Source organism: Ailuropoda melanoleuca, chromosome 8, assembly GCF_002007445.2.
Source record: "Ailuropoda melanoleuca isolate Jingjing chromosome 8, ASM200744v2, whole genome shotgun sequence".
Lineage (NCBI taxonomy): Eukaryota > Metazoa > Chordata > Mammalia > Carnivora > Ursidae > Ailuropoda > Ailuropoda melanoleuca.
The window spans coordinates 78262987-78288040 of NC_048225.1; the positions used below are offsets into that span (position 1 = coordinate 78262987).

Sequence of the window (25054 nt, forward strand, 5' to 3'; positions counted from 1 at the left end):
GCATTATTATTAAGAATTGTCAATTGTCTTGTGGCTATGGAGTCTTATCCCCTATCTCAATAGAGCCCCATGGCAAGTCAGAAGATAGGCCCTCCCATCTTCTGTGGACCCAAATACATGAGTGTCCAGTTCTGCGCAGAGTGAGTCCAAGTGATTGTCTTGGTCTCTTCAGGCTGCTATAACAAAAACAGCATTTACTGGGTAGCTTAAACAATTTTTTTCTCATAGTTCTTGAGGCTGAGAAGTTCAAGGTCAAGGTGCTGGCAGATTCAGTGTGTGGTGTGGGCTTGCTTCCTGGTTCATAGATGGCCGTCTTCTTGCTGTGTCCTCATGTGGCAGAAGAGGCAAGGGAACACTCTGAGATCTCTCTCTCTTTTCTTTTTCTTTTTTTTTTTTTAAAGATTTTATTTTTATTTATTTGACAGAGATAGAGACAGCCAGCGAGAGAGGGAACACAAGCAGGGGGAGTGGGAGAGGAAGAAGCAGGCTCATAGAGGAGGAGCCTGACGTGGGGCTCGATCCCATAACGCCAGGATCATGCCCTGAGCTGAAGGCAGACGCTTAACCGCTGTGCCACCCAGGCGCCCCTCTTTTCTTTTTTTTAATTTAAATTTTAAGTAGTTAACATACAGTGCAATATTGGTTTCTGGAGTAGAATTCAGTGATTCATCATTTACATACAACACCCAGTGCTCATCATAACAAGTGCCCTCCTTAATACTTCACCCACCTAGCCCATCCCCACCCTTCTCCCTGCATTAACCCTCAATTTGTTCTCTGTCATTAAGAGTCTCTTATGGCTTGCTTCTCTCTCTCCCTTATTTATTTCCCCCTTCCCATATGTTTATCTGTTTTCTCTCATAAATTCCACATGTGAATGAAATCTTATGATATTTGTCTTTCTCTGACTGACTTAATTTCACTTAGCACAATATACTCTAGCTCCATCCATGTCATTGCAAATGACAAGATTTCATTTTTTTGATTGCTGAGTAATATTCCATTGTGTATATATAGCACATCTTCTTTATCCATTCATCAGTCAGTGGCCATTAGGGCTCTCTCCATAGTTTGGCTGTTGTTGATAATGCTGCTATAAAAATTGGGGTGCATATATCCCTTCAAATCTGTATGTTTGTATCCTTTAGGTAAATACCTAGTAGTGCAATTACTTGATTGTAGAGTAGTTCTATTTTTAAACTTTTGAGGAATCTCCATACTGTTCTCCAGATCGGCTACACCAATTTGCATTCCCACCAACAGTGCAAGAGGGTTCCCTTTTCTCTGCATCTTTGCCAACACTTGTTGTTTCTTGTGTTGTTAATGTTAGCCATTCTGACAGGTGTGAGGTGGTATCTCATCACGGTTTTGATTTGCATTTCCCTGATTAGTGATGTTGAGTATCTTTCCATGTATCTGTTAGCCGTCTGGAAGTCTTCTTCAGAAAAGTCTGTATTCAGTTATTTGTTTTTTGGGTGTTGTGTTTGAGAAGTTGTTTGTAGATTTTTGGATACTAACCCTTTATCAGATGTGTCATTTGCAAATATCTTCTCTCATTCCATAGGCTGCCTTTTAGTTTTGTTGATTGTTTCCTTTGCTGTATAGAAGCTTTTTATCTTGATGAAGTCTGAATAGTTCATTTTTGCTTTTGTTTCCCTTACCTGTGGTGACATGTCTAGCAAGAAGTTGCTGTGGCCAAGGTCAAAGAGGTTTCTGCCTGTGTTCTCCTCTAGGATTTTGATGGTTTCCTGTCTCACATTAAGGTCTTTCATCTGGGATCTCTCTTATAAGGACGCTAGTCCCCTTCATGAGAGCTCTATCCTCCTGACCTAATCACTCCTTGATGGCCACATGTCCCAATACCATCACATTTTGGATTAGGTTTCAACGTATGAATTTTAGGAGGAACACAGTCTATAGCAGTAATATACAGGTATTAAGGGTACCTCTGTATTTAAAGGGTAAACCTGTATTTAAACAGATTTGGGTTCAAATCCTAGCTCTAGCTTTGTGTCCTTGCCCAAGTTAATTACCTTCCCTAAACCTCACTTTTCTTATCTCATAAGCTTTGTGAGGATTGAGAACGTCCAAGAGCATTTAGCGCAGCGTCCGGCATGTAATAAAGAGGGCAGGCTCTCTCGTGCCTTTGTACATGCGTTTCCCCCTGTAGTATGCCTAAAGAATCTCCATATTCTTCCTTCAAGAATGTGAGGCCAAGTTTGCAGCAATTTTGGTCCCATCCTTTTTTTTTTTTTTTTAAGATAAAGACAATATCACCTTGTCTGTGATGTCTTCCTTGCCTTTACCTCTCCTTCCTACACTATGACACTTTCCCGCTGAGTTTCCATCTGTCTGTCAGCACTTCTCCTACTGTGCCCTTTTTCACTGCACACGCCCAATTCTCTACGAGACTCTGAGCTGAGGTGCGCGGAGAGCGTCATCACTGCATCCATCTCACTAAGTGCACTGTTTGAGCACATAATAGTTGCTCAGTAAATATTGACTTGCTGAATGAAAATATGAAGTACTCTTGGGAACCCAGCCGGAAAAGTAGTCTATAGTTCAGAGCCAGAGTGCAGCCACAGATTTTTTTCCCCCCAAACAGTTAACGAAAATTTTCAAATATATAGAAAGTGCAAAGAACTGTACAGGAAACATCCATCAACCCCCCACCTAGGTTTTACAATTAATATTTTGTTACATTTTCTTTGGCATTTATCTATCGATCCATCTACCCTTTTATTCATTAATGAATCCATTTTCATATTTTAAGGCATTTCAGAATTGCCTTTGTATGTCTTTATACCTTATGCCTAATAGTGCAACATGTATATTATTAGCTAGAGCCCAGTTTTTGCTAACAGTTTTCTTTTGTAGGTACAATTTACTCTCAATGAAGTACACAAATATTAGTAGTGCCATTTCATTAATTTTGACAAATGCAGTACTTGTGTAATCCAAGACATAGAAGTTCCCTCATGTCTTCATGGTTAATCCTGACCCTTCCCCCAGAAGCAATGTTTTTTGTGGGTTTTTCTAGTTTTTTTTTTTAATTATTATTTTAAAAATTTTTTTATTTAAGTTCCAGTTAGTTAACAGAAAGTGTAATATTAGTTTCAGGTTATGATTTAGTGACTCAGCACTTCATACAATACCTGATGCTCATCACAGCAACTGCGCTCCTTAATCCCCATCACCTATTTAACAGATGCCCGCCCACCTCCCCTCTGATAACCATCAGTTTGTTCTCTCTAATTAAAAATCTGTTTCTTGGTTTGTCTCTCAGTCTCTCTTTTTCCCTTTGCTTGTTTTGTTTCTTAAATTCCACATATGACTGAAATCAGATTTGTCTTTCTCTGGCTGACTTACTTTACTTAGCATGATTCACTCTGTAGCTATATCCATGTCATTGTAAATGGCAAGATTTCATTCTTTTTTTTTTTTAAGGGGAGGGAGGGAGGGACAGATGGGGAGGGAGAAAGAGAATCTTAAGCTGGGCGTGGGACTCAATTCTTACAACCCTGAGATCATGACCTGAGCTGAAATCAGGGGTTCCACTTAACTGAACCACCCAGATATCCCAAGATTTCATTCTTTTTTATGGCTGAATACTATTCCAGTGTGTGTGTGCGCGCGCACGCACGTGCGACACTTCTTCTTTATCCATTCATCAGTCGATGGGCACTTGGGCTCTTTCCACGATTTGGCTATTGTAGAAAACGCCCTAGAAGCAATCTTTGTTTTGATTTTTTTCTTAACTTTGTATCTTTTTGACTTGTAGAACTTTATATTAGTGGACCCATAGAGGAGAATCATTTCCATGTAAGATGTCGTTCACACAGCATAATAGTTCTGAGATTCTTCCGTGTTACAGGTGTACGGAGTGCTTCATTGTATGAATATACCACTGTTTGTTTATACACTTTCCTAATAAGGGATATCTGAGGCTGCTTACAGTTTGGAGCTATTATAAATAAAGCTGCTAGAAATATGTCTTAGCCCTATATCAGTCTTTCTTGTATACATTTGGATTCATTTCTCTTGGGTGAATACATAGATATGGAATTGCTGAGTCATAGGGTAGGTGTATGTTTAGTTTTCTAGAAAACTGTCAAATAATTTTGCAAAGTGTTTTACTGTTTTACACTCCTACCAACAATGTCTGAGAATGCAAGGATACTAGCATTTGGTGTATCAGTCTTTTTAATTTTAATTTCTGGTGGCCATGTAGTAGTATCTCATTGTGGCCCTAATTTCATTTGAATTTATTGACTGATGATGTTGAACACTTGACCATGTTCTTACTGTCCATTCATAGATAATCCTTTGTGAAGTGTCTCTTCAAATCTTTTGTTTTTGTTTTTGTTTTTGTTTTTTTTTTTTTTTTTTTTAAAGATTTTATTTATTTATTCGACAGAGAGACAGCCAGCAAGAGAGGGAACACAAGCAGGGGGAGTGGGAGAGGAAGAAGCAGGCTCATAGCAGAGGAGCCTGATGTGGGTCGATCCCATAACGCCGGGATCACGCCCTGAGCCGAAGGCAGACGCTTAACCGCTGTGCCACCCAGGCGCCCCCAAATCTTTTGTTTTTAAAATTGAGTTGTTTGACATTAAGTTGTAGGAATCCTTTATGTATATGATGCAAGACTTTTTCTAGATTTTTGCCAGGCTGTGGTTTGCATATTTATTTTCTAAACAGTGTCCTTCCATCATTGGAGGTTTTTAAAATTTGATAAGGTATACTGTATTAGTTTATTCTTTTATAGTTAGTGCTTCTGTGTCCTGACTAAGAAACCTTTGCTGCCTTCACCAAGTTAAAAAGATATTTTGTCTTCATTGAGTAGCCTCATAGTTTCAGTTTTATGTTTAGAACTGTGATATGTCTGAAATTAATTTTTGTATGTTACTTGAGGAGGGATCAAGGTTCATTTATTTTCCCCATATGGATATCCAATTTTTTGAGTACATTCATTGAAACAATTTTCATATACTTACATGTTTACATATGTAAACAGTTTTATTTTCCTCATTGTATTATCTTGGTAACTTTGTTGAAATCAAATGACTTTATAAGTGTGCTTATAGTTCTAGACTTTTAATTATTTATTGATTTTTTTGTCTTTATATCTGTTTTATACGGTCTTGAATATTGTAATTTTACAGCAAGTATAATAAAGGCTTCTCTTCTGTTAGTCTCTTTTTTCCAGAATTTCTACACTCATTTTCTAGCTGTTACCCTAATCTGTTCTCTGGTTCTTCGAGCCAGTAAGACTACAGTTTTATGTCCAGGTTTTAGCCATCCAGTGTGGTATCACTGGTGCCTGATCTTCAGCAAAAACCATAAAGAATGGGAATTTTACCCAGTGTTATTCTCCTCTTCTGAGGTTTTTCTCCCCTCCAGTTTCTGACTGCTTTTGTTTAGCTCATCAGTGTCTTCAGGTAACTGTCGTATGTATTTGTGCAGATACAGTACAGTAGGAGCTGGTACAGTAGGAGTTACTCCTCCAGTATAGAAGTGGTACCCAGATGGTTTTTAAAAGTCAGACTGAGCAGGCATCTGGCCAGAGATGCAATTAAAGTAAGGAATGGGGAGAGGTTTGGTACAAAGAGGGGTAGGTTTAGAATAGAGGGAAAGGATTCAGTTCACCTTAGAGAAGGCCAAATGGTGCTTGGAAGAACGGTAAGGGGAAGAACTTGCTAGAACACCGTTTTTAATTTATTTTATCTTATTTTTCATTAAAGATTTTATTTATTTGAGAGAGAGAGAAGAAGAGCAAGCACGAGTAGGGAGAGGGGCAGAGAGAAAGGGAAAGGGAAATGCAGATTCCCCGCTCAGCAGGGAACTTGATGCAGGGCTGGATCCCAGGACCTAGAGATCATGACCTGAGCAGAAGTCAGACGCTTAACTGGCTGAGCCACCCAGGCACCCCTAGAACACTGTTTTTTAAACTGTGAGTTATAAAATCAATTTAGTAGGTGGCCTCTGAAAAGTCATTTTTGCTTGTAACCTAACTTTACCGTAAAACCAGTAGAAAGTAAGATCATTTCATTACTGGTTTGTACCCTTATCCTTAGCTCTCTAATTAGAGAACAGTTTCTGGAGTCACTGAATTCATACCTTCTCTGTCTGATGTGTCATGGACCTTCATTTTCTGTTGGACTTATATGCTGAGCATATAAACAGCACACTTCTCAATAAACGTTAAATACACTTCTGTATATAGATCAAACATTTGTTAAAATGATGTCAGGATTGATGAAGCATGACTGCCTTTTGGAGATCCACAGTTTAAGGAATCCTTAACTGCCATCTTTCATGGGGGAGGGGAAGCCTTGAAAATATATTCATCATTCATGTAGCATGCTCTCTCATCAACAAAAACCAGAGTTCCTTGTTCATGAAAAAGGTAGTGACAGAGCACTATCGGGAATGCTTCAGATTGGGATAGTATTAGAACCTTTTGCCTCTTTCTTCCTTTTTTGTTCCTTTTCTGTTCTCTCTCTAACCCTTCTTCCAGCCCCTAAAGCACACACCCATGATGAGGTCTGGATAAAAGTAGAAATTAAGCAATCGGAACTATAACTGTATAAATCAAAGAAAATTAAGTAAAAGGATGCTAATGCATCTTTCAATTCTTAAAATTAGGCAGAGCTCTGGAAATTGGTGATAATGAAGAAAAAGCTCCTTTCAGATTCATTAAGTAATGTTTCCATGATCTAATTTTTCTGTCATTAGAAAAGAGTGTGATAATATCATCATTAGCAGAAGAGGGTTAAAAGGGAACAATAGTACTTCAAAAGACACCATTAAGAAGGTGAAAAGGCAGGGCACAGACAGGGAGAAAATATTGACAACACATACGTCTGACAGGGGACTTGTGAACAGAATATATCAAGAACTCCCATGAATCAACAGTAATAAGACAAACAGTCTAATTAAACAAATGAGCAAGAGCTTGAAGAGACTGTCACCAAAGAATATGTATCAATTGCCTAAAAGCACATGATAATACAGTCTACATATTAGCATTCAGGGAAATGCTGATCAAAACCACAGGGATTAATAAAAGGGAACAGACCAGCAGTATCAAGTACTGACAAGGATGTGAAGCAGTGAGTACTTGTAGTTTGCTGGTGTGTGTGTAATGCTTGAGCTACAACCACTTTGGAAGACACTTTGGCAATTTGTTATAAAGTTAAACATGCACTTATCATTTAAACCTTGAACTTCGACCCCTGGGTGTTTACTTAAAGAGAATGAAAACCTATATCCATAAAAAACCCTGTGTAATACATAGCAGCTTTATTCATACTAACCAAACATGAAAAAACCCAAATGTTCAGCAGGAGAAAGGATAAACAAATTGCGGTATGTTTACACAGTGGAATATTACTCATCAGTGAAAAGGAATGGCCTACTGATGTACACATCAGCATGGAAGAGTCTCCGAAACGTTATACTGAGTAAAAGAAGCCAGACACAAAAGAGTTTATGTTATGTGATTGCATGTGTATAAGATTCTTTTAAAAATGCAAAGCTAATAATATATTGTGATAAAAATCAAACCGGTGGTTGCCTGGAGTGAAGGTGGTTGACTGCAAAGAGGCATGAGGGATGCTGTGGAATGATGGGGATACTCTGTAAGGATGGGGTTACATAAATGGAATTATGTACTTACACATCCCAACTCAAGGACTCGTGTGCATTTCGCTGGATACAAACTCTGTGTCAAGAAAGGTTTTTTTTTTTTTTTTTTTAATAGTTCCAGACTATGCTCTGGCTACCTTGGCATATGGAAACTACCACACTAACCCTCCTCCCTATGGTAACTCTTCCTAGTAATCTTTGATAACCATTGCCCTGGACAGAGACAGTTTTTATACTCACAAAATCATAATGCATTTTATTAAGCACATTAAATGGAAAGCCCCTTGCTGAAATGAAGCACAAACACATAGATGGGATCCATGGGATGGGATACACGTCCAGGATTCAAACAGCACAATTAGGATGTTTGTCTTTGCATTAGAACTCCCACATCAACTCTAGAACCTTCCTGCCTCTTCTACCTTTTGCTTCAGCCTCCCATGGTGTCATTTGCCTGACTACAAACCATAATGGAGCTTTTAAAATTAGGTGCTCTGAGCATCTCTTTATTCCAGATTCTAAAGGTGAACCTGGGGATAATGGGACATTTAGAATTGCTTTAGGAACTGTACGACATTTTTGGGGGATCCCACTGTGCTAACGACTCACACATTTAAGTTGAAGTATCAGTGAAATTGTGGTGGACAGCCCAGGGTCAAGATCAAGCAGCAGCCTGATGTCAACTTATGTTAAAATCTGTGACTGTTTATAGTACTTCTTTCTCTTCATCTTTTCTCTAGGCCTACTCTGTCTACGACGAAGACATCGGGTACTGTCAAGGACAGTCTTTTCTGGCTGCTGTATTGCTGCTGCATGTGAGTAATTTTCCATGTGATAAATGGCATGATGCTGCCAAGTTTATTTTATTTTCTACTTGGTTTTGTTCTTCCTTCCTATTTCCCATTTATCTGATGGAGATTACACAGGGCACATCTTTTTTAAAATGTACCTTTGCTGATAAAGTAAGAGATCTGATGTCAGGTACAGGACAGTTTCTCAATTGAATTAATAATGCTGACAAGGGGATAAATTGCTTATTTGGAGTTATTTTTAATGAGAACCCTCTAGAATTGAAGAGGTCAATGTAACTGCTCAGATACAAGCAGGACTAGGACCATTATGAAGGAATATAGCGAGGAAGTCTTATCTTTTCTGCGATTTATTTTTGTATACTCTTTTTCCTCTCAGTCACCTTCATTTAACGGAACATTTATTGATCATCAGTCTGTCAGTGCTAGACTAGGAAGTGGGATTACAAATATGAATAATTTATCATTTGTGTTCTCAAAGGCCTCCTGCTACAGGATGGGGCACAAATACTATAGGCACATACTTATTATTTTTATTCTTCTTACATGTCTTTATTGTTTTCTCTGATGTTCACTAAAGAAGAACTTACAGTGTGCTAAGTAAAAGCAATGCATAGAGTAAGAGTACAGAGAGGAGAATTACCTGACCCAGCTTTGCCAGAACTTTCAGGAAAGACTTCCTGGAGGAGATGGTATCCTTGCCCAGACAGAAATAATCGAGGTTGGGAAAGGGAGGGAGTAGAGACAGGTAGAGAAGAGGGACAGCATGAGCAAATATACGGAGACACAAAAGGTCACAGCATATAAAGGGAATGATATGAAATTACAGTTTCTGTTAAACAGTTACTATAGGAACTGTACACAAAGACAGGTATGAGATAAAAATGGTCAGATGGGCAAAGACCAAATCATAAAGACTCTGTAATCATGTCAAGAAAGGTGGGCTTTATTCTAAAGCTAGTGAGGAGCCATTGATCAATTTGAAGCAAGAGAAGGACAGTTAGATGTTCATTTCAGATAAATCCTTCTTATACCTTTGTAGAGGGTGACATTAAAGGGGACAAGCAGCAGCAGAGAGACCAGTTAGGAAATACCAATCTAAATGAGAGATATTGAGACACAGAGAAAAAGAAGCTTAATTAAGAAACATGCAGGAAGCAAAATTGATAAGTTTTATGGAAGGATTGACAAAGGAAGAGTCAAAAGTAACATGTCGAATTTTCTAGCTTTGATGACTGGATGACTTGTGGGTTTTTTTTTTTTTCTTTGACTTAAGGTATTTTTAACTGAGATAGAAAATACATCCATTAAGATCGAATGGAGAAAATTGATTAGGAGCTGATGATGAATTTTGTTTTGAATTCTTTGAGTTTAGGATATTTTGGGGACATCTAAGTGAAGCTGTCCACCAACAAGGTAGATGCTGGAGACTGATGCTGAGGGAGAAATCACAGCTGATGTCACAAGACTGCATCAGATCATCTAAGAAAAATAAATAGAATTCCAGAGGCCAGGAATTCCAGATATTTAAATGGCTGATGAGGAACAGGAATTCCTGGCAAATTTCTGATTTTCAGTAAAGAGAAGGTAGTGTCTGCTGTCAAACACAGCAAAGAGGTCTGGCAAGTTTAAAGCAAAAGCGTTTCTTTTAAGTTTGCATTCTGGAAATGAATAGTGATTATAGTAGATTCAATGTCCTAATTCTGATAACTTGATTCTGATGATAACAATGATATACAATGGTTCTGTTGTGATAAATCATTTTATTTAACTTTGATTTCTTCTCCTGTTGCATTATCATCTGTTTATGGTCTTCTCGATCTTTCTTTGACATCTCCATGGCCCATCTTCTTGGTATTCCCTGTGATAATCAAGCACTTTATGGCCACAAATTCCCAGGGCCCTAGTTCTGCTACTAAGCCCACCTAGTGTCTAACATAGTCAGCTCTCTTACACAGGGGGCTGGAGACTGCACGCAGTGACATGAATGTGTTCACCAAGTTTCAGAGTCACCTTTCTTCTAAAAAGGTTCACAATCACCTTTCCTCTAATCACTCTGATGAGAAGCTGAAGTTGAAGCCATGGGTGGTGAAATTTCGTCTTCTACAAAGTAATCTTTGCATATTATCAGTTTAGCATTTTAGACTTGTAGCCCTGTTGAACACATTACAATATATTGATTAAACTTCAGTGAGAATAACATCTCTTTGAGATATCTGTTCTCAGACTTAACAGGAGGTTAGTTAAGTATGAGTTCATATTTATTTGGAAATACCTCCCCACAAAAAAAAGAGTTCGTGATTCAAATAACTAGAAAACTCAAATACCTAGAATTTTTTTTCTACATTATCTACCCTCTTATTATAAAGGTCACATGCCAAGTCAGCACTCTAAACATGTTTTCGAACTCTGTTACAAGATGGATAGAAATTTAGTCCAGTTTCTCACACTTTCTACAATAACAGAATTATGCAGTTGTCACCATGACTTATAAAAATAACTGGAAATATAGAAATACCTTCTATATTTCTATTCAAATTCTATTCAAATACCTTGAGGAAAGTTTCACTGATATTCAGCATAGTGGTAATGAGAAACATATTATTGTAATTTTTAATTGAGAGTATATGCGATAATTCTTTTAATTAGTATATTCCATTAACTGACCAACCCATCCATTAACGAATTTGAATGAGAGAAATTAACTAATTTTTTTTCTTTTTCACGTTTTTGCCTCTATGGTTTAAACGGGTAGAAGAATACAGTCTAACTTAAATAATTCATCAAATACATCACCTCAAGTGCTAGGGTGATACATTATTGCGGCGTTACTAATTTTTTATCAGTTACATAAGCAGTTGCTTCTTTCTGCTGAGAGACATCCTTTGGCAGCTTCATATTAATCATTGTCAGAACCTGATTCTTTTGGGGATGCTGTCTTTTCCTCCCCCATGGTTATTTATATTTCACATACACCGCCTAAGGGGAAAGGAAGATCAAAAATGAAAGTATTCAAGAACAAAAGCTTAGAATTTATAAGGTTTTCCATTGTCTAAGTAATTTTAAGAAATAATTAGCTTCTCTTGGTGCTTGGAAATTTCCCAATGCTTTGATAATAGCTTTGTAACTTGTATTTTAAGCAGTAGAAGAATTGTTTATCACAGTAGATGCTGTTATAGCTGTTGATAGAATTGTAAGAAATTTATCCTTTACACTTGGTCAAGAATGTTATAGCACAGATAAGTAATATCATCATTGTAGTACTAATCATTGCTTATTTGGAAATATAATAAATAATGTCCTTTTGTATATTTCATTTATTCTAAAAATCATAGAAAATATTTTAAAGAATTTTTAACCCAATATATTTTGCTAACATACTTACTCTCAAGTAGTTTTAAATTTTTTCATTTACCATATATTTTTCTTGACCTTCAGAAAATCATGTTCCTTTTTAAGGTTAAATTACTGTATGTTTACTACTATGGGCATATATGGAAGCTTTCCAACTGCAGAAAGGATTATTTTTGGATAATCCAGAATGTTTAAAATTTTTGAATTTTTCAAAAACACTATGACCAGGCACAGTTCCTGTGGAAACCAAAGGCTTTATTTGACAAAGATATGCACACCCAGCAATTCCGCTCCTAGATACACATCTTAGTCAAATTTATGCACATTTATACCAAAATTGTGTATTAGAATTGTCCCAGGATCAGTGTTTATAACCAAAAACTCAAATGTCCACTATTAGAATGTCTAATACAAGAATTGTAATTAGACATTAAAATGGAAAAATTGTGATATATTTAATAGTAGAACACTATATAACAATGAAATGAATGTTTTACATGACATAAGTTAATGCGAATGAATCATACAAACATAAGGTTTAGTAAGAAAGCAAAGTATACTTGGTATCATTTTGGTATGATTCCATTTTGTATAAAGTTAATAGCAGATGAAACTAAATTCTATTTTTAGGATGCTACCTAGATGGAAAATATAAATAACACCAATGAAATGATTATTGATAAAGTCAAGAGAGTGATTTCTTGACAAGTTGGGAGTCATGATTGGGGTGGAATATACAAGAGTGGGTGGGATCTTCAAGAGTATTGAAAGTATTCTTTTTCTTAACCTGGGTGGTAGTTACACTTGTCTTTATAATTATTTGGTTTTACTTTATGATCAAGTTATTTATTAAAGTATACATTTAACTTTTATGCATTTTTGTGGGTTGTATTTAAAAATGAAATAAAAATTAAAAATGACAAATCCTTTCCTGCAGTCCCCCCAAAAAGATAGGTTTAAGGTAAGATTTCACCAGTGGACTTAAGAAGTGAGAAGCAGAGCTACTTCTTAGTTTTCCTAAAAGATTTCCACAGAATGCAAGGTACAAGATCTTGACTTCCCAGTGTCTTTATATGTTTATATACGTAAAAATATTTGTGCCACTGTATTATTCAAGACTCTGCTACATTTGACATAACTTTAACTCAAAGTAGCTGAAATTAAAAAGGAGATTTATAGGCTCATATAATGGGGAAGTCCAGGGAAAAGATGATTTTGACATGGTTGGATTCCAGAGTTCATATATTGTCATCAGGAATCTATGTCTCTGTATCTCTGTTCCACTTAATTTTTTTTTTAATTCTATGGGCAGATCACAAAATAGGCAACATGGCTGTGATTGGCCTAGCTTCCATGTTTTTAGTTTTACAACTTCATTTAAAAGAGACCATCTTTTGCTATAACTCCTGCATTTAAAAAAAATAATAAATCCATGGAGGACTCTGATTGGCCTATCTTGGGAACCTGCTGCCATCCCTGAATCAATTACTGAGGCCAGGACAATGTGATATTCTGATTGGCCTGGCCCAGGTCTTGAGTCCATCTTGTTGCTGATAGTGAATTGGATAAGCTTCTCCCTACAGGGAAAAGGTATTTGATTCCAGATGAGAGGAAGATAGGATGCTAGACATATATATCACATCTTCTACTAGGGATATCTTTACTACCAGAGTTTTAGTGTATTTTAAATAAGTCCTTCTATACTCCCAAATCAATTTTCCTTAAAATGCAAGAAATTTTCCTGTTCTAAGTTAATTCTTGTATCAGTGCTTTTGAGCCATTTCTCGACATCTCCCTGTGAGTAAATACACTCCAGACATTTTACCTTTAAAAAATATTCTCTTGGGGGGGGGTGTGGAGCGCCTGGGCGGCTCAGTCGGTTAAGTGTCCCACTCTTGATTTCAGCGCAGTTCATGATCTTAGGGTTGTGAGGTTGAGCTCCTTGTCAGGCTCCACGCTGGGTATGGGGCCTGCTTAAGATTCTCTCTCTCCCTCTGCTCTTCCCTCCCGTGTGCATGCAAGCTCTCTCTCTCTCTCTTAAAAAAAACAAAAAAACAGGGGCGCCTGGGTGGCTCAGTCATTAAGTGTCTGCCTTCGGCTCAGGGTGTGATCCCAGCATTATGGGATCGAGCCCCACATCAGGCTCCTCTGCTGGGAGCCTGCTTCTTCCTCTCCCACTCCCCCTGCTTGTGTTCCCTCTCTCGCTGGCTGTCTCTCTCTCTCAAATAAACAAAATCTTTAAAAAAAACAAAAACAAACAAAAAGCAAAAAACAAAAAAACTCTCTTGATTTTCTCATTAACTACTATCTTAGGTTTCTCTGCCCTTTCAAAGCTGAACTCCTTCACAGTTAATAAAAAGCACAACTATGAATATGAATTGTGGTTTAATACCTTTCAAGTTCTATGAACTTCAACAAGTTTCCTAAACTCTCTGAGCTTTGTTTCTTCATTTATTAAATGGAGATAATATTATCATTCTTCTAGGATTTTCGTGAATATTGAATACTTTATATTATGAATGTAAAGGGTCTTATTTTATATCTGGCACAAAAAAGAATGCAATCATGGGATTAAATACAGGCTTTACTTAATAGATGTGTAGTTATTGGAAAGTCACTTAACTTCTCCGGACTTCACTGGTTAATATTTAAAATGTAAAAATAATACTACTTTACAGAATTGTTACGAGGATCAAATGGGGTTATGAATGAATGCCTCTAATAATGGTGTTTTGTGCTATTTGTTCTAGAATTGGCTTAATTATTTGTCCAGCCTTTTAGTTTAGACTCTTGTCCCACTAGCTTAAATTGATTACACACAGCAAACTAATGTTATACAGTATGTTTTATGGCTTATAAATAGAAATTCAATTTAAGTGTATTTTAGTATATATTTGATTTAAAACGAAAAAAATCTAGTTTTCATTTTATTTGCTTTTGTCTTCACAAAATGAACACTCAAAGAGTTCATGATTTTCAAAGTTCTCACTAGCATTTACCTTTGTTGAAGAAAATGAAAAATTAGTGGAATTTTCATTGCCTTCATGGAAAAACATAGATTTATTACAAAAACATGTGAAACACAGTCATGCAGAACAGAAAGTTTAGTTTTATCCAGGTAAGGGGATTGTTTTATATTATCAACATGTAATTTTACTTTGAAATACATCTTGATGTGGTACATCAGGTGAGCCTTAAAGACTTTTGAAGTAAGTACTTAGACCTGCTTTGTTTTATGGTTCATTGCAGAAAGAAGCAGTGAAGCTTGGAGACTGTTTCCATTCAGTGTTAGTACAGATGGTAGATCCTTATCAACATTTGTTACCAAACAATGATTACATCATGATTGATTCTCAGAATATGCATGTGAGGCAGGTGTTTAGTTTTGTATTTCATAGAACCATGGATGATATTTTGATATCTTAATCATAAGATTTTAATATTTATCTCCTCCTTTCCCCAATAAAACAACACTGATTCTATGACAAAACTCCTATACACAACAAAGATGGATATTCAATATTAGAGATCCACTGTGTCCCAACATCTTAATATTTAAACAATAGATTGGTTGGCAATTCTGCCTGATTTGGATCCCTAGTCAATGGGCCAGACTGGCTATGGAACCTGTTCTACTACCCTGCTTAGGCAGGGAAGCAAATTCATAGCCCCACCTAGTTGCTGAGCTTATTAGCCTTCAGTCCTGACCCTATAAGAAGCCTGGCCAGAGAATCTGAGCTGCTATAGGCCCACTCAAGCAGAGACCCAAGCCAGTAGCCCTGCCCAACTGTTGAACATAGCCTCTGGCCTTTAATAACAGTGACCCTGGGCAGCCTCAAAGCCTAGCCTACAGTACCACCAAGCCAGAGTGCCTGCTGTCTTGCCCAGCTGCAGAGCCCAGGCTCCACTCCTACCCAATTCCTGAACGTAGCCTGTAGCCTCACCTAATCAGGAAGACTGGACAGTAATTCCACCTGACCACAGAACAGTGTCTAGCCTCACTCAACTGTGGGATACAGCTGGAGACCCCTCCTGACCACACAGCCCAGCCAGTTACCCTGGCTAACAGCGGAGCACAGCCAATAGCTTACCTGATTATGAAGCCAAGCCTGTGGCCCTGCCTAACTTTGGGATGCAGCCTGGGGCCCCACCTGAACACAAAGTTCAGCCCACAGCACCTTCTGGTCTGGCACAACCTGAGACCCCACTTGACCTGGAGCTATTTCAGAGCTCAACCCATAACCCTGCCTAATAGTGGAGTCGTAAGTGGTGGTACCACCTTGCCAAGGAAGATAACCTCTGACCTTGTTCATCTGAAAGTGATTGCAGAACCCAGCTAGTGGCCCCACTTGACAGTGGAGCTTGGCCAGCAGCCCCACCTAGACAGAGAGCCCGCCCACTTGTCCTACTTGAATGTTGAGCACAGCCAGCAGGCTCACCCAACTGTGTAGCCCAGCTACTACCATGCCCCTGGCCTTAGAGCATGAGCAGTGGCCTCACTCAACTGGACTCTGATAGCAAGCCCTGCTTGCCCATGAATACTATCAACTGGTCCATCCAGTACCCTAAGCTGAGCTAACTGGTGAAGGTCGTTTCATGCCAAAGCAAACCTGTAATGTGTAGAAGAGGAGACCACTTACTCAAGTATGCAGATAACAATGCAAGGAATCAAGGATCATGAAGAATCAGGTAAACATGATACCACCAAAGGAAACTAATAAAGCTCAAATAACTAACTGTAAAGAAACAGAGATCTATGAACTGTCTGACAAAGAATTCAGAATTCAGAATAATCCCTTTAAAGAAGTTCAGTGAACTACAAGAACACACAGATCACTAAATAAAATTAGGAAAATGAAATGAAGTCAACAAAGAAGTAGAAACCATCAAAAAGCAGATTCTAGAGCTGAAGAATACATGACTGAACTGAAGACTTTAATAGAAAACTACAATAGACTCAGCCAAACATAAAAAGGAATCAGTGAACCAGAAGATCAAGTCAGAAGCCCAAAAAGAAAATGAAAAAAAGTGAAGAAAGCCTATGGGACTTATGAGACACCATCACATGAAACAGTATATACATTATGGGAATCCCAGAAGGAAATGAAAAAAGGACAAAGTCTGTTTAAAGCAATAATGGCTGTAAGCCTCCCAAACTTGGGGATACAAAAGGACTTCCAGATTTATGAGGCCCAGAAGACTCTAGGTGGTTAGAATCTGAGCAGGGTTACATCAAGACACATTATAATTAAATCATCAAAAATCAAAGAGAATTTTGAGAGAAGCAAGAAGAAGGCTACTCATCACATACAAGGGAGCTCCCCATATGACTACTCAGTTTCTCAACAAAAACATTGTAGGCTAGAAAAGAGTGGGATGATATATTCAAAGAATGTGTTGAAAGAAAAAGAATACTATACCTAGCAAAGCTAACCTTCAGAAATGAAGGAGAGAGAAAGACTTTCCCAAACAAACAAAAGCTGAGGGTGTTCATCATCACTAGACCTCCCTTACAATAAATGCTAAAGGGCGTTCATCAAGCTGAATTAAAAGGATGCTCATTAATGTTGTAAAAACATATGAGTGTGTAAAATTCACTGGTAATGGTAATTATGGAGTCAAAATCCGATTCTGTAATATGTAATGGTAGGACATAATTCACTTATAATTCTTGTGTAAAGTTAAAAAACAAATATAATAAAAATAACCATAACTACAATAATTTTTTCTACACAATATAAAAAAGATGTATACTGTAACATCAGACACCTAAAGTGTGAGGCAGGGGAGAAGTAAAAGTATCAAGTTTCTGTATACTATCAAAGTTAAGTTTTTGTAAACCTAAAATAGGATGTTGTAACTATAAGATATTTTAAGTAAATTTCATGGTAACCACAAAGCAAAAACTGACAGTAGATTCACCAAAGATGAAGAGAAAAGAAGAGAGAGCATTCTGCCATAGAAAATCATTAAATCACAAAGGAAGACAGCAAGAGAGAAAGCAAGAAACAAAGTACCCACAAAAAAGTCAGAACACAGCAAAATGTCAATAATGAATTGTTACCTGTTAATAATTACTTTAAGCATAAATGGATAAATTCTCCAATCAAAAGATATAGAATAGCTGATTGGAAGGGAAAAAAACAAGACCCGACTATATGCTGCCTATAAAGAGACTCACTTTAGTCATAAGGACACACACAGACTGAGAGTGAAAGGATAAAAAAAGATATTTCAAACAAATAGGAACCCAAAGAAAGTAGAAGTGGCTATATTTATATCAGACAAAACAGATTTAAGGCTAAAAAGGGTCAAAAGAGACAAAGTCATCATATAATGATAAAAATGTCATCAAGAAGATATAACTCATAAATATGCATTTGCCCACATTGGAGCACCTAAATATATAAAGCAGATACAAACAAAACTAAAAGGAGAAATGAGCAGCAACAATAATATTTGGAGACTTTAATACCTCACTGTCAACAATGGATCACCTAGGTAGAAAACCAATAAGGAAAGCAGATTTGAACAGCACTGTAAGCCAAACGTACTGAACAGACATATACAAAACATTCCATCCAAAACCAGCAAAATACTCATCTTCTGAAGTTCACATGGGACATTTTCTAGGATAGATCATATGTTAGGCCATAAAAAAATCTCAAGAAATTCACAAATGTAGAAATTATATGAAGTAGCCTTTGTAACCACGAAAACAGAAGTCAGTAATAGGGGAAGAGTTGGAAAATTCATGAATATGTAGAAATTAAATAACACACTCCTGAACATACAGTGGTTTAAAGAAGAAATCATAAAGGAAGTTAAAAAATATTTTGAGAGAAGTGAAAGTGGAAGCACACCAAATGCAGCAAAAGCAGTTCTAGAAGGACGTTTATTGTGATAAATGCATGCATCAAGAAAATAGTCATTATCTCAAATAACCTAACGTTATACCTCAAGGAACTGGAATGAGAAGAACAAACTAAGCCCAAAGTTAGTAGAAGGAAGAAGATAATAAAGACTGGAACAGAATAGCAAACAGAATTGAACATCACATTAAAAGGATCATACACCACAAGCAAGTGGGAATTCATCCCTGGAATGAAAGATGGTTCATACGCAAATAGTAAATGTGATACATCACATTAGTAGGATGAAAGATAAAAATCATCTCAGTAGATACAGAAAAAGCATTTGACAAAATTCAGCATCCATTCGTGATAAAAATTCTCAACAAATTGGGTACAGAATGTACCTCAGCATAATTGAGGCCATATATTTCAAGCCAACAGCTAATACCACACTCAGTGGTGAAAGGTTGAAAGTTTTCCCTCTAGTCATAGAGATGACCAAGAGGTATAATAAAAGATGCTCAACATCGCTAATTATCAGAGAAATGCAAATCAAAATCACAATGAAATATCACCTCATATATATTACAATGACTGTTATCAAAAAGGCAAGAAATAACAAGTGTTGGCAAAGATGTAGAGAAAAGGGAACCTTTGTGCACTATTGGTGGTAATGTAAATTGGTGCAGTCACTGTGGAAGACAGTATGGCGGATCTTCAAAAAATTAAAAGTAGAACTATGTATGATCAAACAATTCAACTTCTGGGTATTTATCCAAAGGAAAGAACACTAAAGCAAAAAAATATATGCACCCCTATGGTCAATGTAGCATTATTTACAGTAGCCAGGATATGGAAGCAATCTAAGTGGCCATTGATGGATGAATGGGTAAGGAAAATGTGTCGTGTATATATAAGAATGAAATCTTGCCATTTGCAACAACATGAATGGGCCTTGAGGGCATTATGCTAAGTAAAATAAGTTAAACAAAGAAAAACAAATATTATATGATCTCACTTATTTGTGGAATTAAAAAAAAAAGTTCATGGACAAAGACCAATTGATGGTTGCCAAAGGTTGGGGGTTAGGGATGGATGAAATGGGTGAAGGGGGGGTAAAAAACTACAAACTTATAATTAAATAAGTCATACAGATGTAACATATAGCATAGTTAATAATACTGTATTGCGTATTTGAAAAGTGCTAATAGAGTAAATCTTAAAAGTTCTCATTGCAAAAAAAAATTGAGCTATGTATGGTGATCGATGTTACCTAGACTTGTGATCATTTCACATTATGTACAGCTATTGAACTATTATGTTGTATACCTGAAACCAATATAATATTATGGGTCAGTTACATCTCCACTGAAAAAAAGATATAGAAAGCTTTTTCTCTAAGACCAGAAACGATACAAAGTTACCCACTCTCACCACTCCCATTAAACATAGTACTAGAAATCCTAGCCAGAGCAATCAGCCAGAAAAAGAAATCATAGATACCTAAATCAGAAAGGAAAAAAATGAAAGTGTCTCTTCTTACAGATGACATGGTCTTATATATAGAAAACTCTAAGACTCCACCAAAAAATTGTTAGAACTAATCGTCAAATTCAGTAAAGTCGCAGGATATGGAATCAACATAGAAACTTCACTTTTGTTTCTATATACTTAACAGTGAACTATCTGGAAAAGAAATAAAACAATCCTATTTACAATAGTATAAAAAATTAAATATTTAGGAATAAATTTAATTAAGGAGGTAAAGTAACTGTACACTAAGAACTATAAAACATTGATGAAATTGAAGAAGACACAAATGGAAAGATATGCTCCATGGATCAGAAGAATTGGTAATGTCAAAATGACATTATTCATACTAACCAAAGTCATCTACAGATTCAGTGCAATCCCAATGACAGCTTTTCAGAATTAGAAAAAACAATCTAGGGGCGCCTGGGTGGCACAGCGGTTAAGCGTCTGCCTTCGGCTCAGGGCGTGATCCCGGCGTTATGGGATCGAGCCCCACATCAGGCTCCTCCGCTAGGAGCCTGCTTCTTCCTCTCCCACTCCCCCTGCTTGTGTTCCCTCTCTCGCTGGCTGTCTCTATCTCTGTCAAATAAATAAAATCTTTAAAAAAAAAAAAATCTAAAATTTGGTGAAAATGGAGAAGACCCTGAATAGCCAAAACAATTCTGAGAAAGAAGAGCAAAGCTGGAGGCATCACACTTTCTGATTGCAAACTCTATTACAAAACTATAGTTATCAAAACAGTATGGTACTGCCATAAAAATTCATATGTAGACCAATAGAACAGAACTGAGAGCCCAGAAATAAACCTATGCATATATCATCAACTAATATTAGACAAGGAAGCTAAGAATATTTAATGCAGCAGAGGGGAGGGGGTGGGGGAATGGGATAGACTGGTGATGGGTAGTAAGGAGGGCACGTATTGCATGGTGCACTGGGTGTTATACGCAACTAATGAAGCATCGAACTTTGCATCAGACTCCGGGGATGTACTGTATGGTGACTAACATAATAATAAAATAAAAATTAAAAAAAAAAGAATATTTAATGCAGAAATGATAGTTTCTTTAATAAATGGTGTTAGGAAAACTGGACAGCCATATGCAAAAGAATAAAACTGCACCCGTATCTTATATCTCTTATAAAAATTAAAATGGATTAAATATTTAAACATAAGACCTGAAACCATAAACCTCCTAGAAGTAAACATAGATAAAATGCTTTTTGACATTCTTGGCAGTGATTTTTTTCATTATGACATCAAAAACAAAGATAAACAAGTGGGACTACATCAACTAAAATCCTTCTGCACAGCAGAAGAAACATAAACAAAATTAAAGGGCAGCCTACACAATGAGAAAAAAATATTTGCAAACCACATATTTGGTAAGGGTTAATATCCAAAACATATAAAAAATTCTATAACTCAAGAGAAAAAAAAATACGAATCATCCAACAAGAAAATGGGCAAATGACCTGAGTAGATATTTTTCCAAAGAAGATATTCAAAATCTAACAGGTACATGAAAAGTTGCTCAACATCACCAATCATCATGCAAATCAAAAACAAATGAGATATTGCCTCACACCTGTTAGAGTAACTATTATGAAAAAGACAAGAGGTAACAAGTATTGTCAAGGATGTGGAGAAAAGGGAACCTTTGTGCACTATTGGTGGGAATGTAAATTGGTGCAGTTACTATGGAAAACAGTATGGAGGTTCTTCAAAAAATTAAAAATAGACTACCATGTGATCCCTCAATTCTGCTTCTGAGTATATAGCCAAAGAGAATGAAATTACCATCTTGAAACAATATTAGCACCCCCATGTTCATAGCAGCATTATTTACAACAGATAAGACATGGAAACAACCTAAATGTCCATCAACAAGTGAATGGGTACAGATAATGTGGTATATACCTTTAATGGAATATTATTCCATCATAAAAAAGGAAATCCTGTCATTTGTGACAACATGGATGAACTTCAGGGGCCTTATGCTAAATGAAATATGTCAGAGAAAGACAAATATCGTCTGGTATCAGTTATATGTAAAATACGAACAAGCAGAAGTCATAAAAGAGAGTCGATTCGTAGTTGTCACAGTGGGTGGGGGAAATGAGTGAGTGAGATGAAATGGTACAAACTTTAAGGTATAAAATTAAGATCTGGATATGTAACAGCTTGGTGACTATAGTTGACTATACTGTATTGTATATTTGAAAATGCTGAGAGAGATCTTAACAGTTCTTACTACACACAAAAATTGTAACTATGTGAGGTGATGGATTTTTTATCTGTTGTGGTCATTATTTAGAGGTTATATTGCCTAAAGCTAGACATGAACAATAATAGCTCTAAGACTCCTCACTCCCCCAAATGCAGATTTAAAAAAAAAAAGGTTATAGACTGGGATTGTCCATTTTATTTGGGGGGGATCAAATTCAAACTTAAAAGTGCTTTTGTTTTTGAAGAACACATATTAAATATATTGTTTATGTGTGAGAAAGAGACAGATGGATAGGGAGTGGGGAGGAGGGAGTGGAGAAGGGTGGAGATAGAGAGATGGAGGGAGGAAGGGAGAATTTAAGCTCCATACCTAAAAGCAAAGCAGAAATTTATGTTCATTTGTCATTTTCCTGACTAATTTACCCAGTCCTGCTCGTACCCAGCCATTCCTCTACTTGCGCTTTGGCTGGGGTGGTGTCTACCTCCTCATCTACACATCCTACCTCCCCTATCCCAGAATTTCTGTGTCCATCTCAAAGTCAAGGAGAGTTGCCTATTTACTTGTCCTTTGGGAAGATGCTATACCGTTAACTCTGTATCCCCAGGGCCTAGCACAGTGCATGCATCTCTCATGCTCAATGACTGCATGTATGAATACCGAAAGGCATTTAAACCTTTTATTTGCTTTAACTGTTTTACCCATGCAAGGCTATAAAGGTTTATCCCCTTTGTAGAATACCAAATGATAAAATATCCAACTAGAACTTAGAAAGAGGGAGACTGTACATGAATTAATTTCTGTAGGGCTGGCTACAGTTACCGTGCATGAGCACTTTTGTATGGCCATTTTAGTAGAGATTTGAGAGGAAGAAGGAGAGGCTTAGACCTTGGTGGTAGGAGGAGTAGACCATGCCACCTGCAAGTTAGCGTGGCTTGAAGCTTCAATGACAGAATTGTTAAAGGGGAAAGAATACAGTGTACTTGTATTCTAAATAAGTGAGTATAAGCTGAAAAATGTTTGCTGACTTGAACAGCTGAGGTCAAAGCCCCAAACACCTCACAGATAAAAAAAGAATAAGCAAATGTTTATAGAATCAAAATGACAACAGCTAAGTGTACGCACTTAACTTTAGGAGGTTTTATTTAACTAATTCGTGCATTTCCTGGTTTATAAGTAGAAAATAGAAGTGGCCAATTTGTGTAGGAATTTAAATAAACAGTTAACATTTCTAAGTGGGTAAATAGAACTCTATTTGACTCGAGTATTCAGACGGGAATTTAGTCTCACAAAGGTGTCAAATACCGTAATCCACCAAGGTCAGACTTTCAAAGAAGTGACATTGAAAGTGAATGTGTACAGGGGCACCTGGGTGGCTCATTTGGTTAAGTGTCTGTGTTTGGTGCAAGTCCTGATCTCAAGGTCCTGATCTCAAGGTCCTGGGATCCTGCTGGAGCCCACGTTGGACTTCCTACTAGGGGGAGGGGGAGGAGCCTGCTTCTCCCTCTCCCTCTGCTCCTCCCTGCTGCTTGTGCGCTCTCTCTCAAATAAATAGTTTTATTTTTTAAAAATAAATTTTTACATAATAGTTGTGTCTTAGGACACTGAGTTAAGGATAAAATCTTTTTCCGTTTGCTTGATGTAATTTCTAGAATATTAGATATGTCTCTTTCTAAATCCCTTCAGTTTATTGATATCACAATTTAGAGATTTGTTCCTTGGATTTCAGATTTCATTCTCTGTTCAGATGAAAATGCGTCTGGAAGGGGTATATTAGAGTTTGTCATTTAACTCATAATGTTAAAAGTTCATATGGGGCGCCTGGGTGGCACAGTCGTTAAGTGTCTGCCTTCGGCTCAGGGCATGATCCCAGCGTTATGGGATCGAGCCCCACATCAGGCTCCTCCGCTGGGAGCCTGCTTCTTCCTCTTCCACTCCCCCTGCTTGTGTTCCCTCTCTCGCTGGCTGTCTCTATCTCTGTCAAATAAATAAATAAATAAATAAATCTTAAAAAAAAAAGTTCATAAAATTCTTTCCTAAAAACTTTTCTTGTAACAAGAAAATAACAACATCAAGAAGACTGTGGGAAGACAGCATCTCACTATCAAAATGAAAAATGCGTTTATCCTTTGATCCAGAAATCCCTCTTTTGGGCATATTATTGAGGGAAAAAGAAGCAAGACGCGTTGTAATGTACATAGAATGTTACCTTTTATGTAGGAAAGGGAAAAAATAAAATAAGATGTGTGATTCTTTTATTTGCATAAAGAAACACTAGCAGGATACATGAGAAATTATTGAGCGTAGTTACGAGGTTATGCCAAAGAGTTGGGGGCCAGGTACAGGAATTATTGTATAGAGACGGAGAGGAGTAAGACTTTTACCTTTGCATACTTTTGCATTGTATTGATTTTTGAATCATGTGACTGTATTATCTGTTTTTAAGATGGCTTAATGAGTGAATAAGAGGATGATTAAAATTTACAAAAGAGGGAGGTTCATGTCAAGTGAGGAAACTGGAAGGTTTGAACACAAATTTTATCTATATTGTGCAGAAGCCTGGCTCTGAAGAAGTTCATTCACTAGAGGCTTTTAGCCATTGATTCAGAGGACTAATAACATGAAGGAA

General features: G+C 37.0%; 1 protein-coding gene across 6 annotated transcripts in view; it reads left to right on the forward strand.

Annotated features, from left to right (window-relative positions):
* RABGAP1L (RAB GTPase activating protein 1 like) overlaps nt 1-25054 on the forward strand; it is a 741419-nt gene that overhangs the window by 437079 nt on the left and 279286 nt on the right. For all 6 annotated transcript variants that reach the window (XM_034667692.1, XM_034667693.1, XM_034667696.1 and 3 more), the window contains one exon: nt 8388-8462. In XM_034667692.1, coding sequence (XP_034523583.1) covers nt 8388-8462 — 75 coding nt within the window. The remainder of the gene's footprint in view (nt 1-8387; nt 8463-25054) is intronic.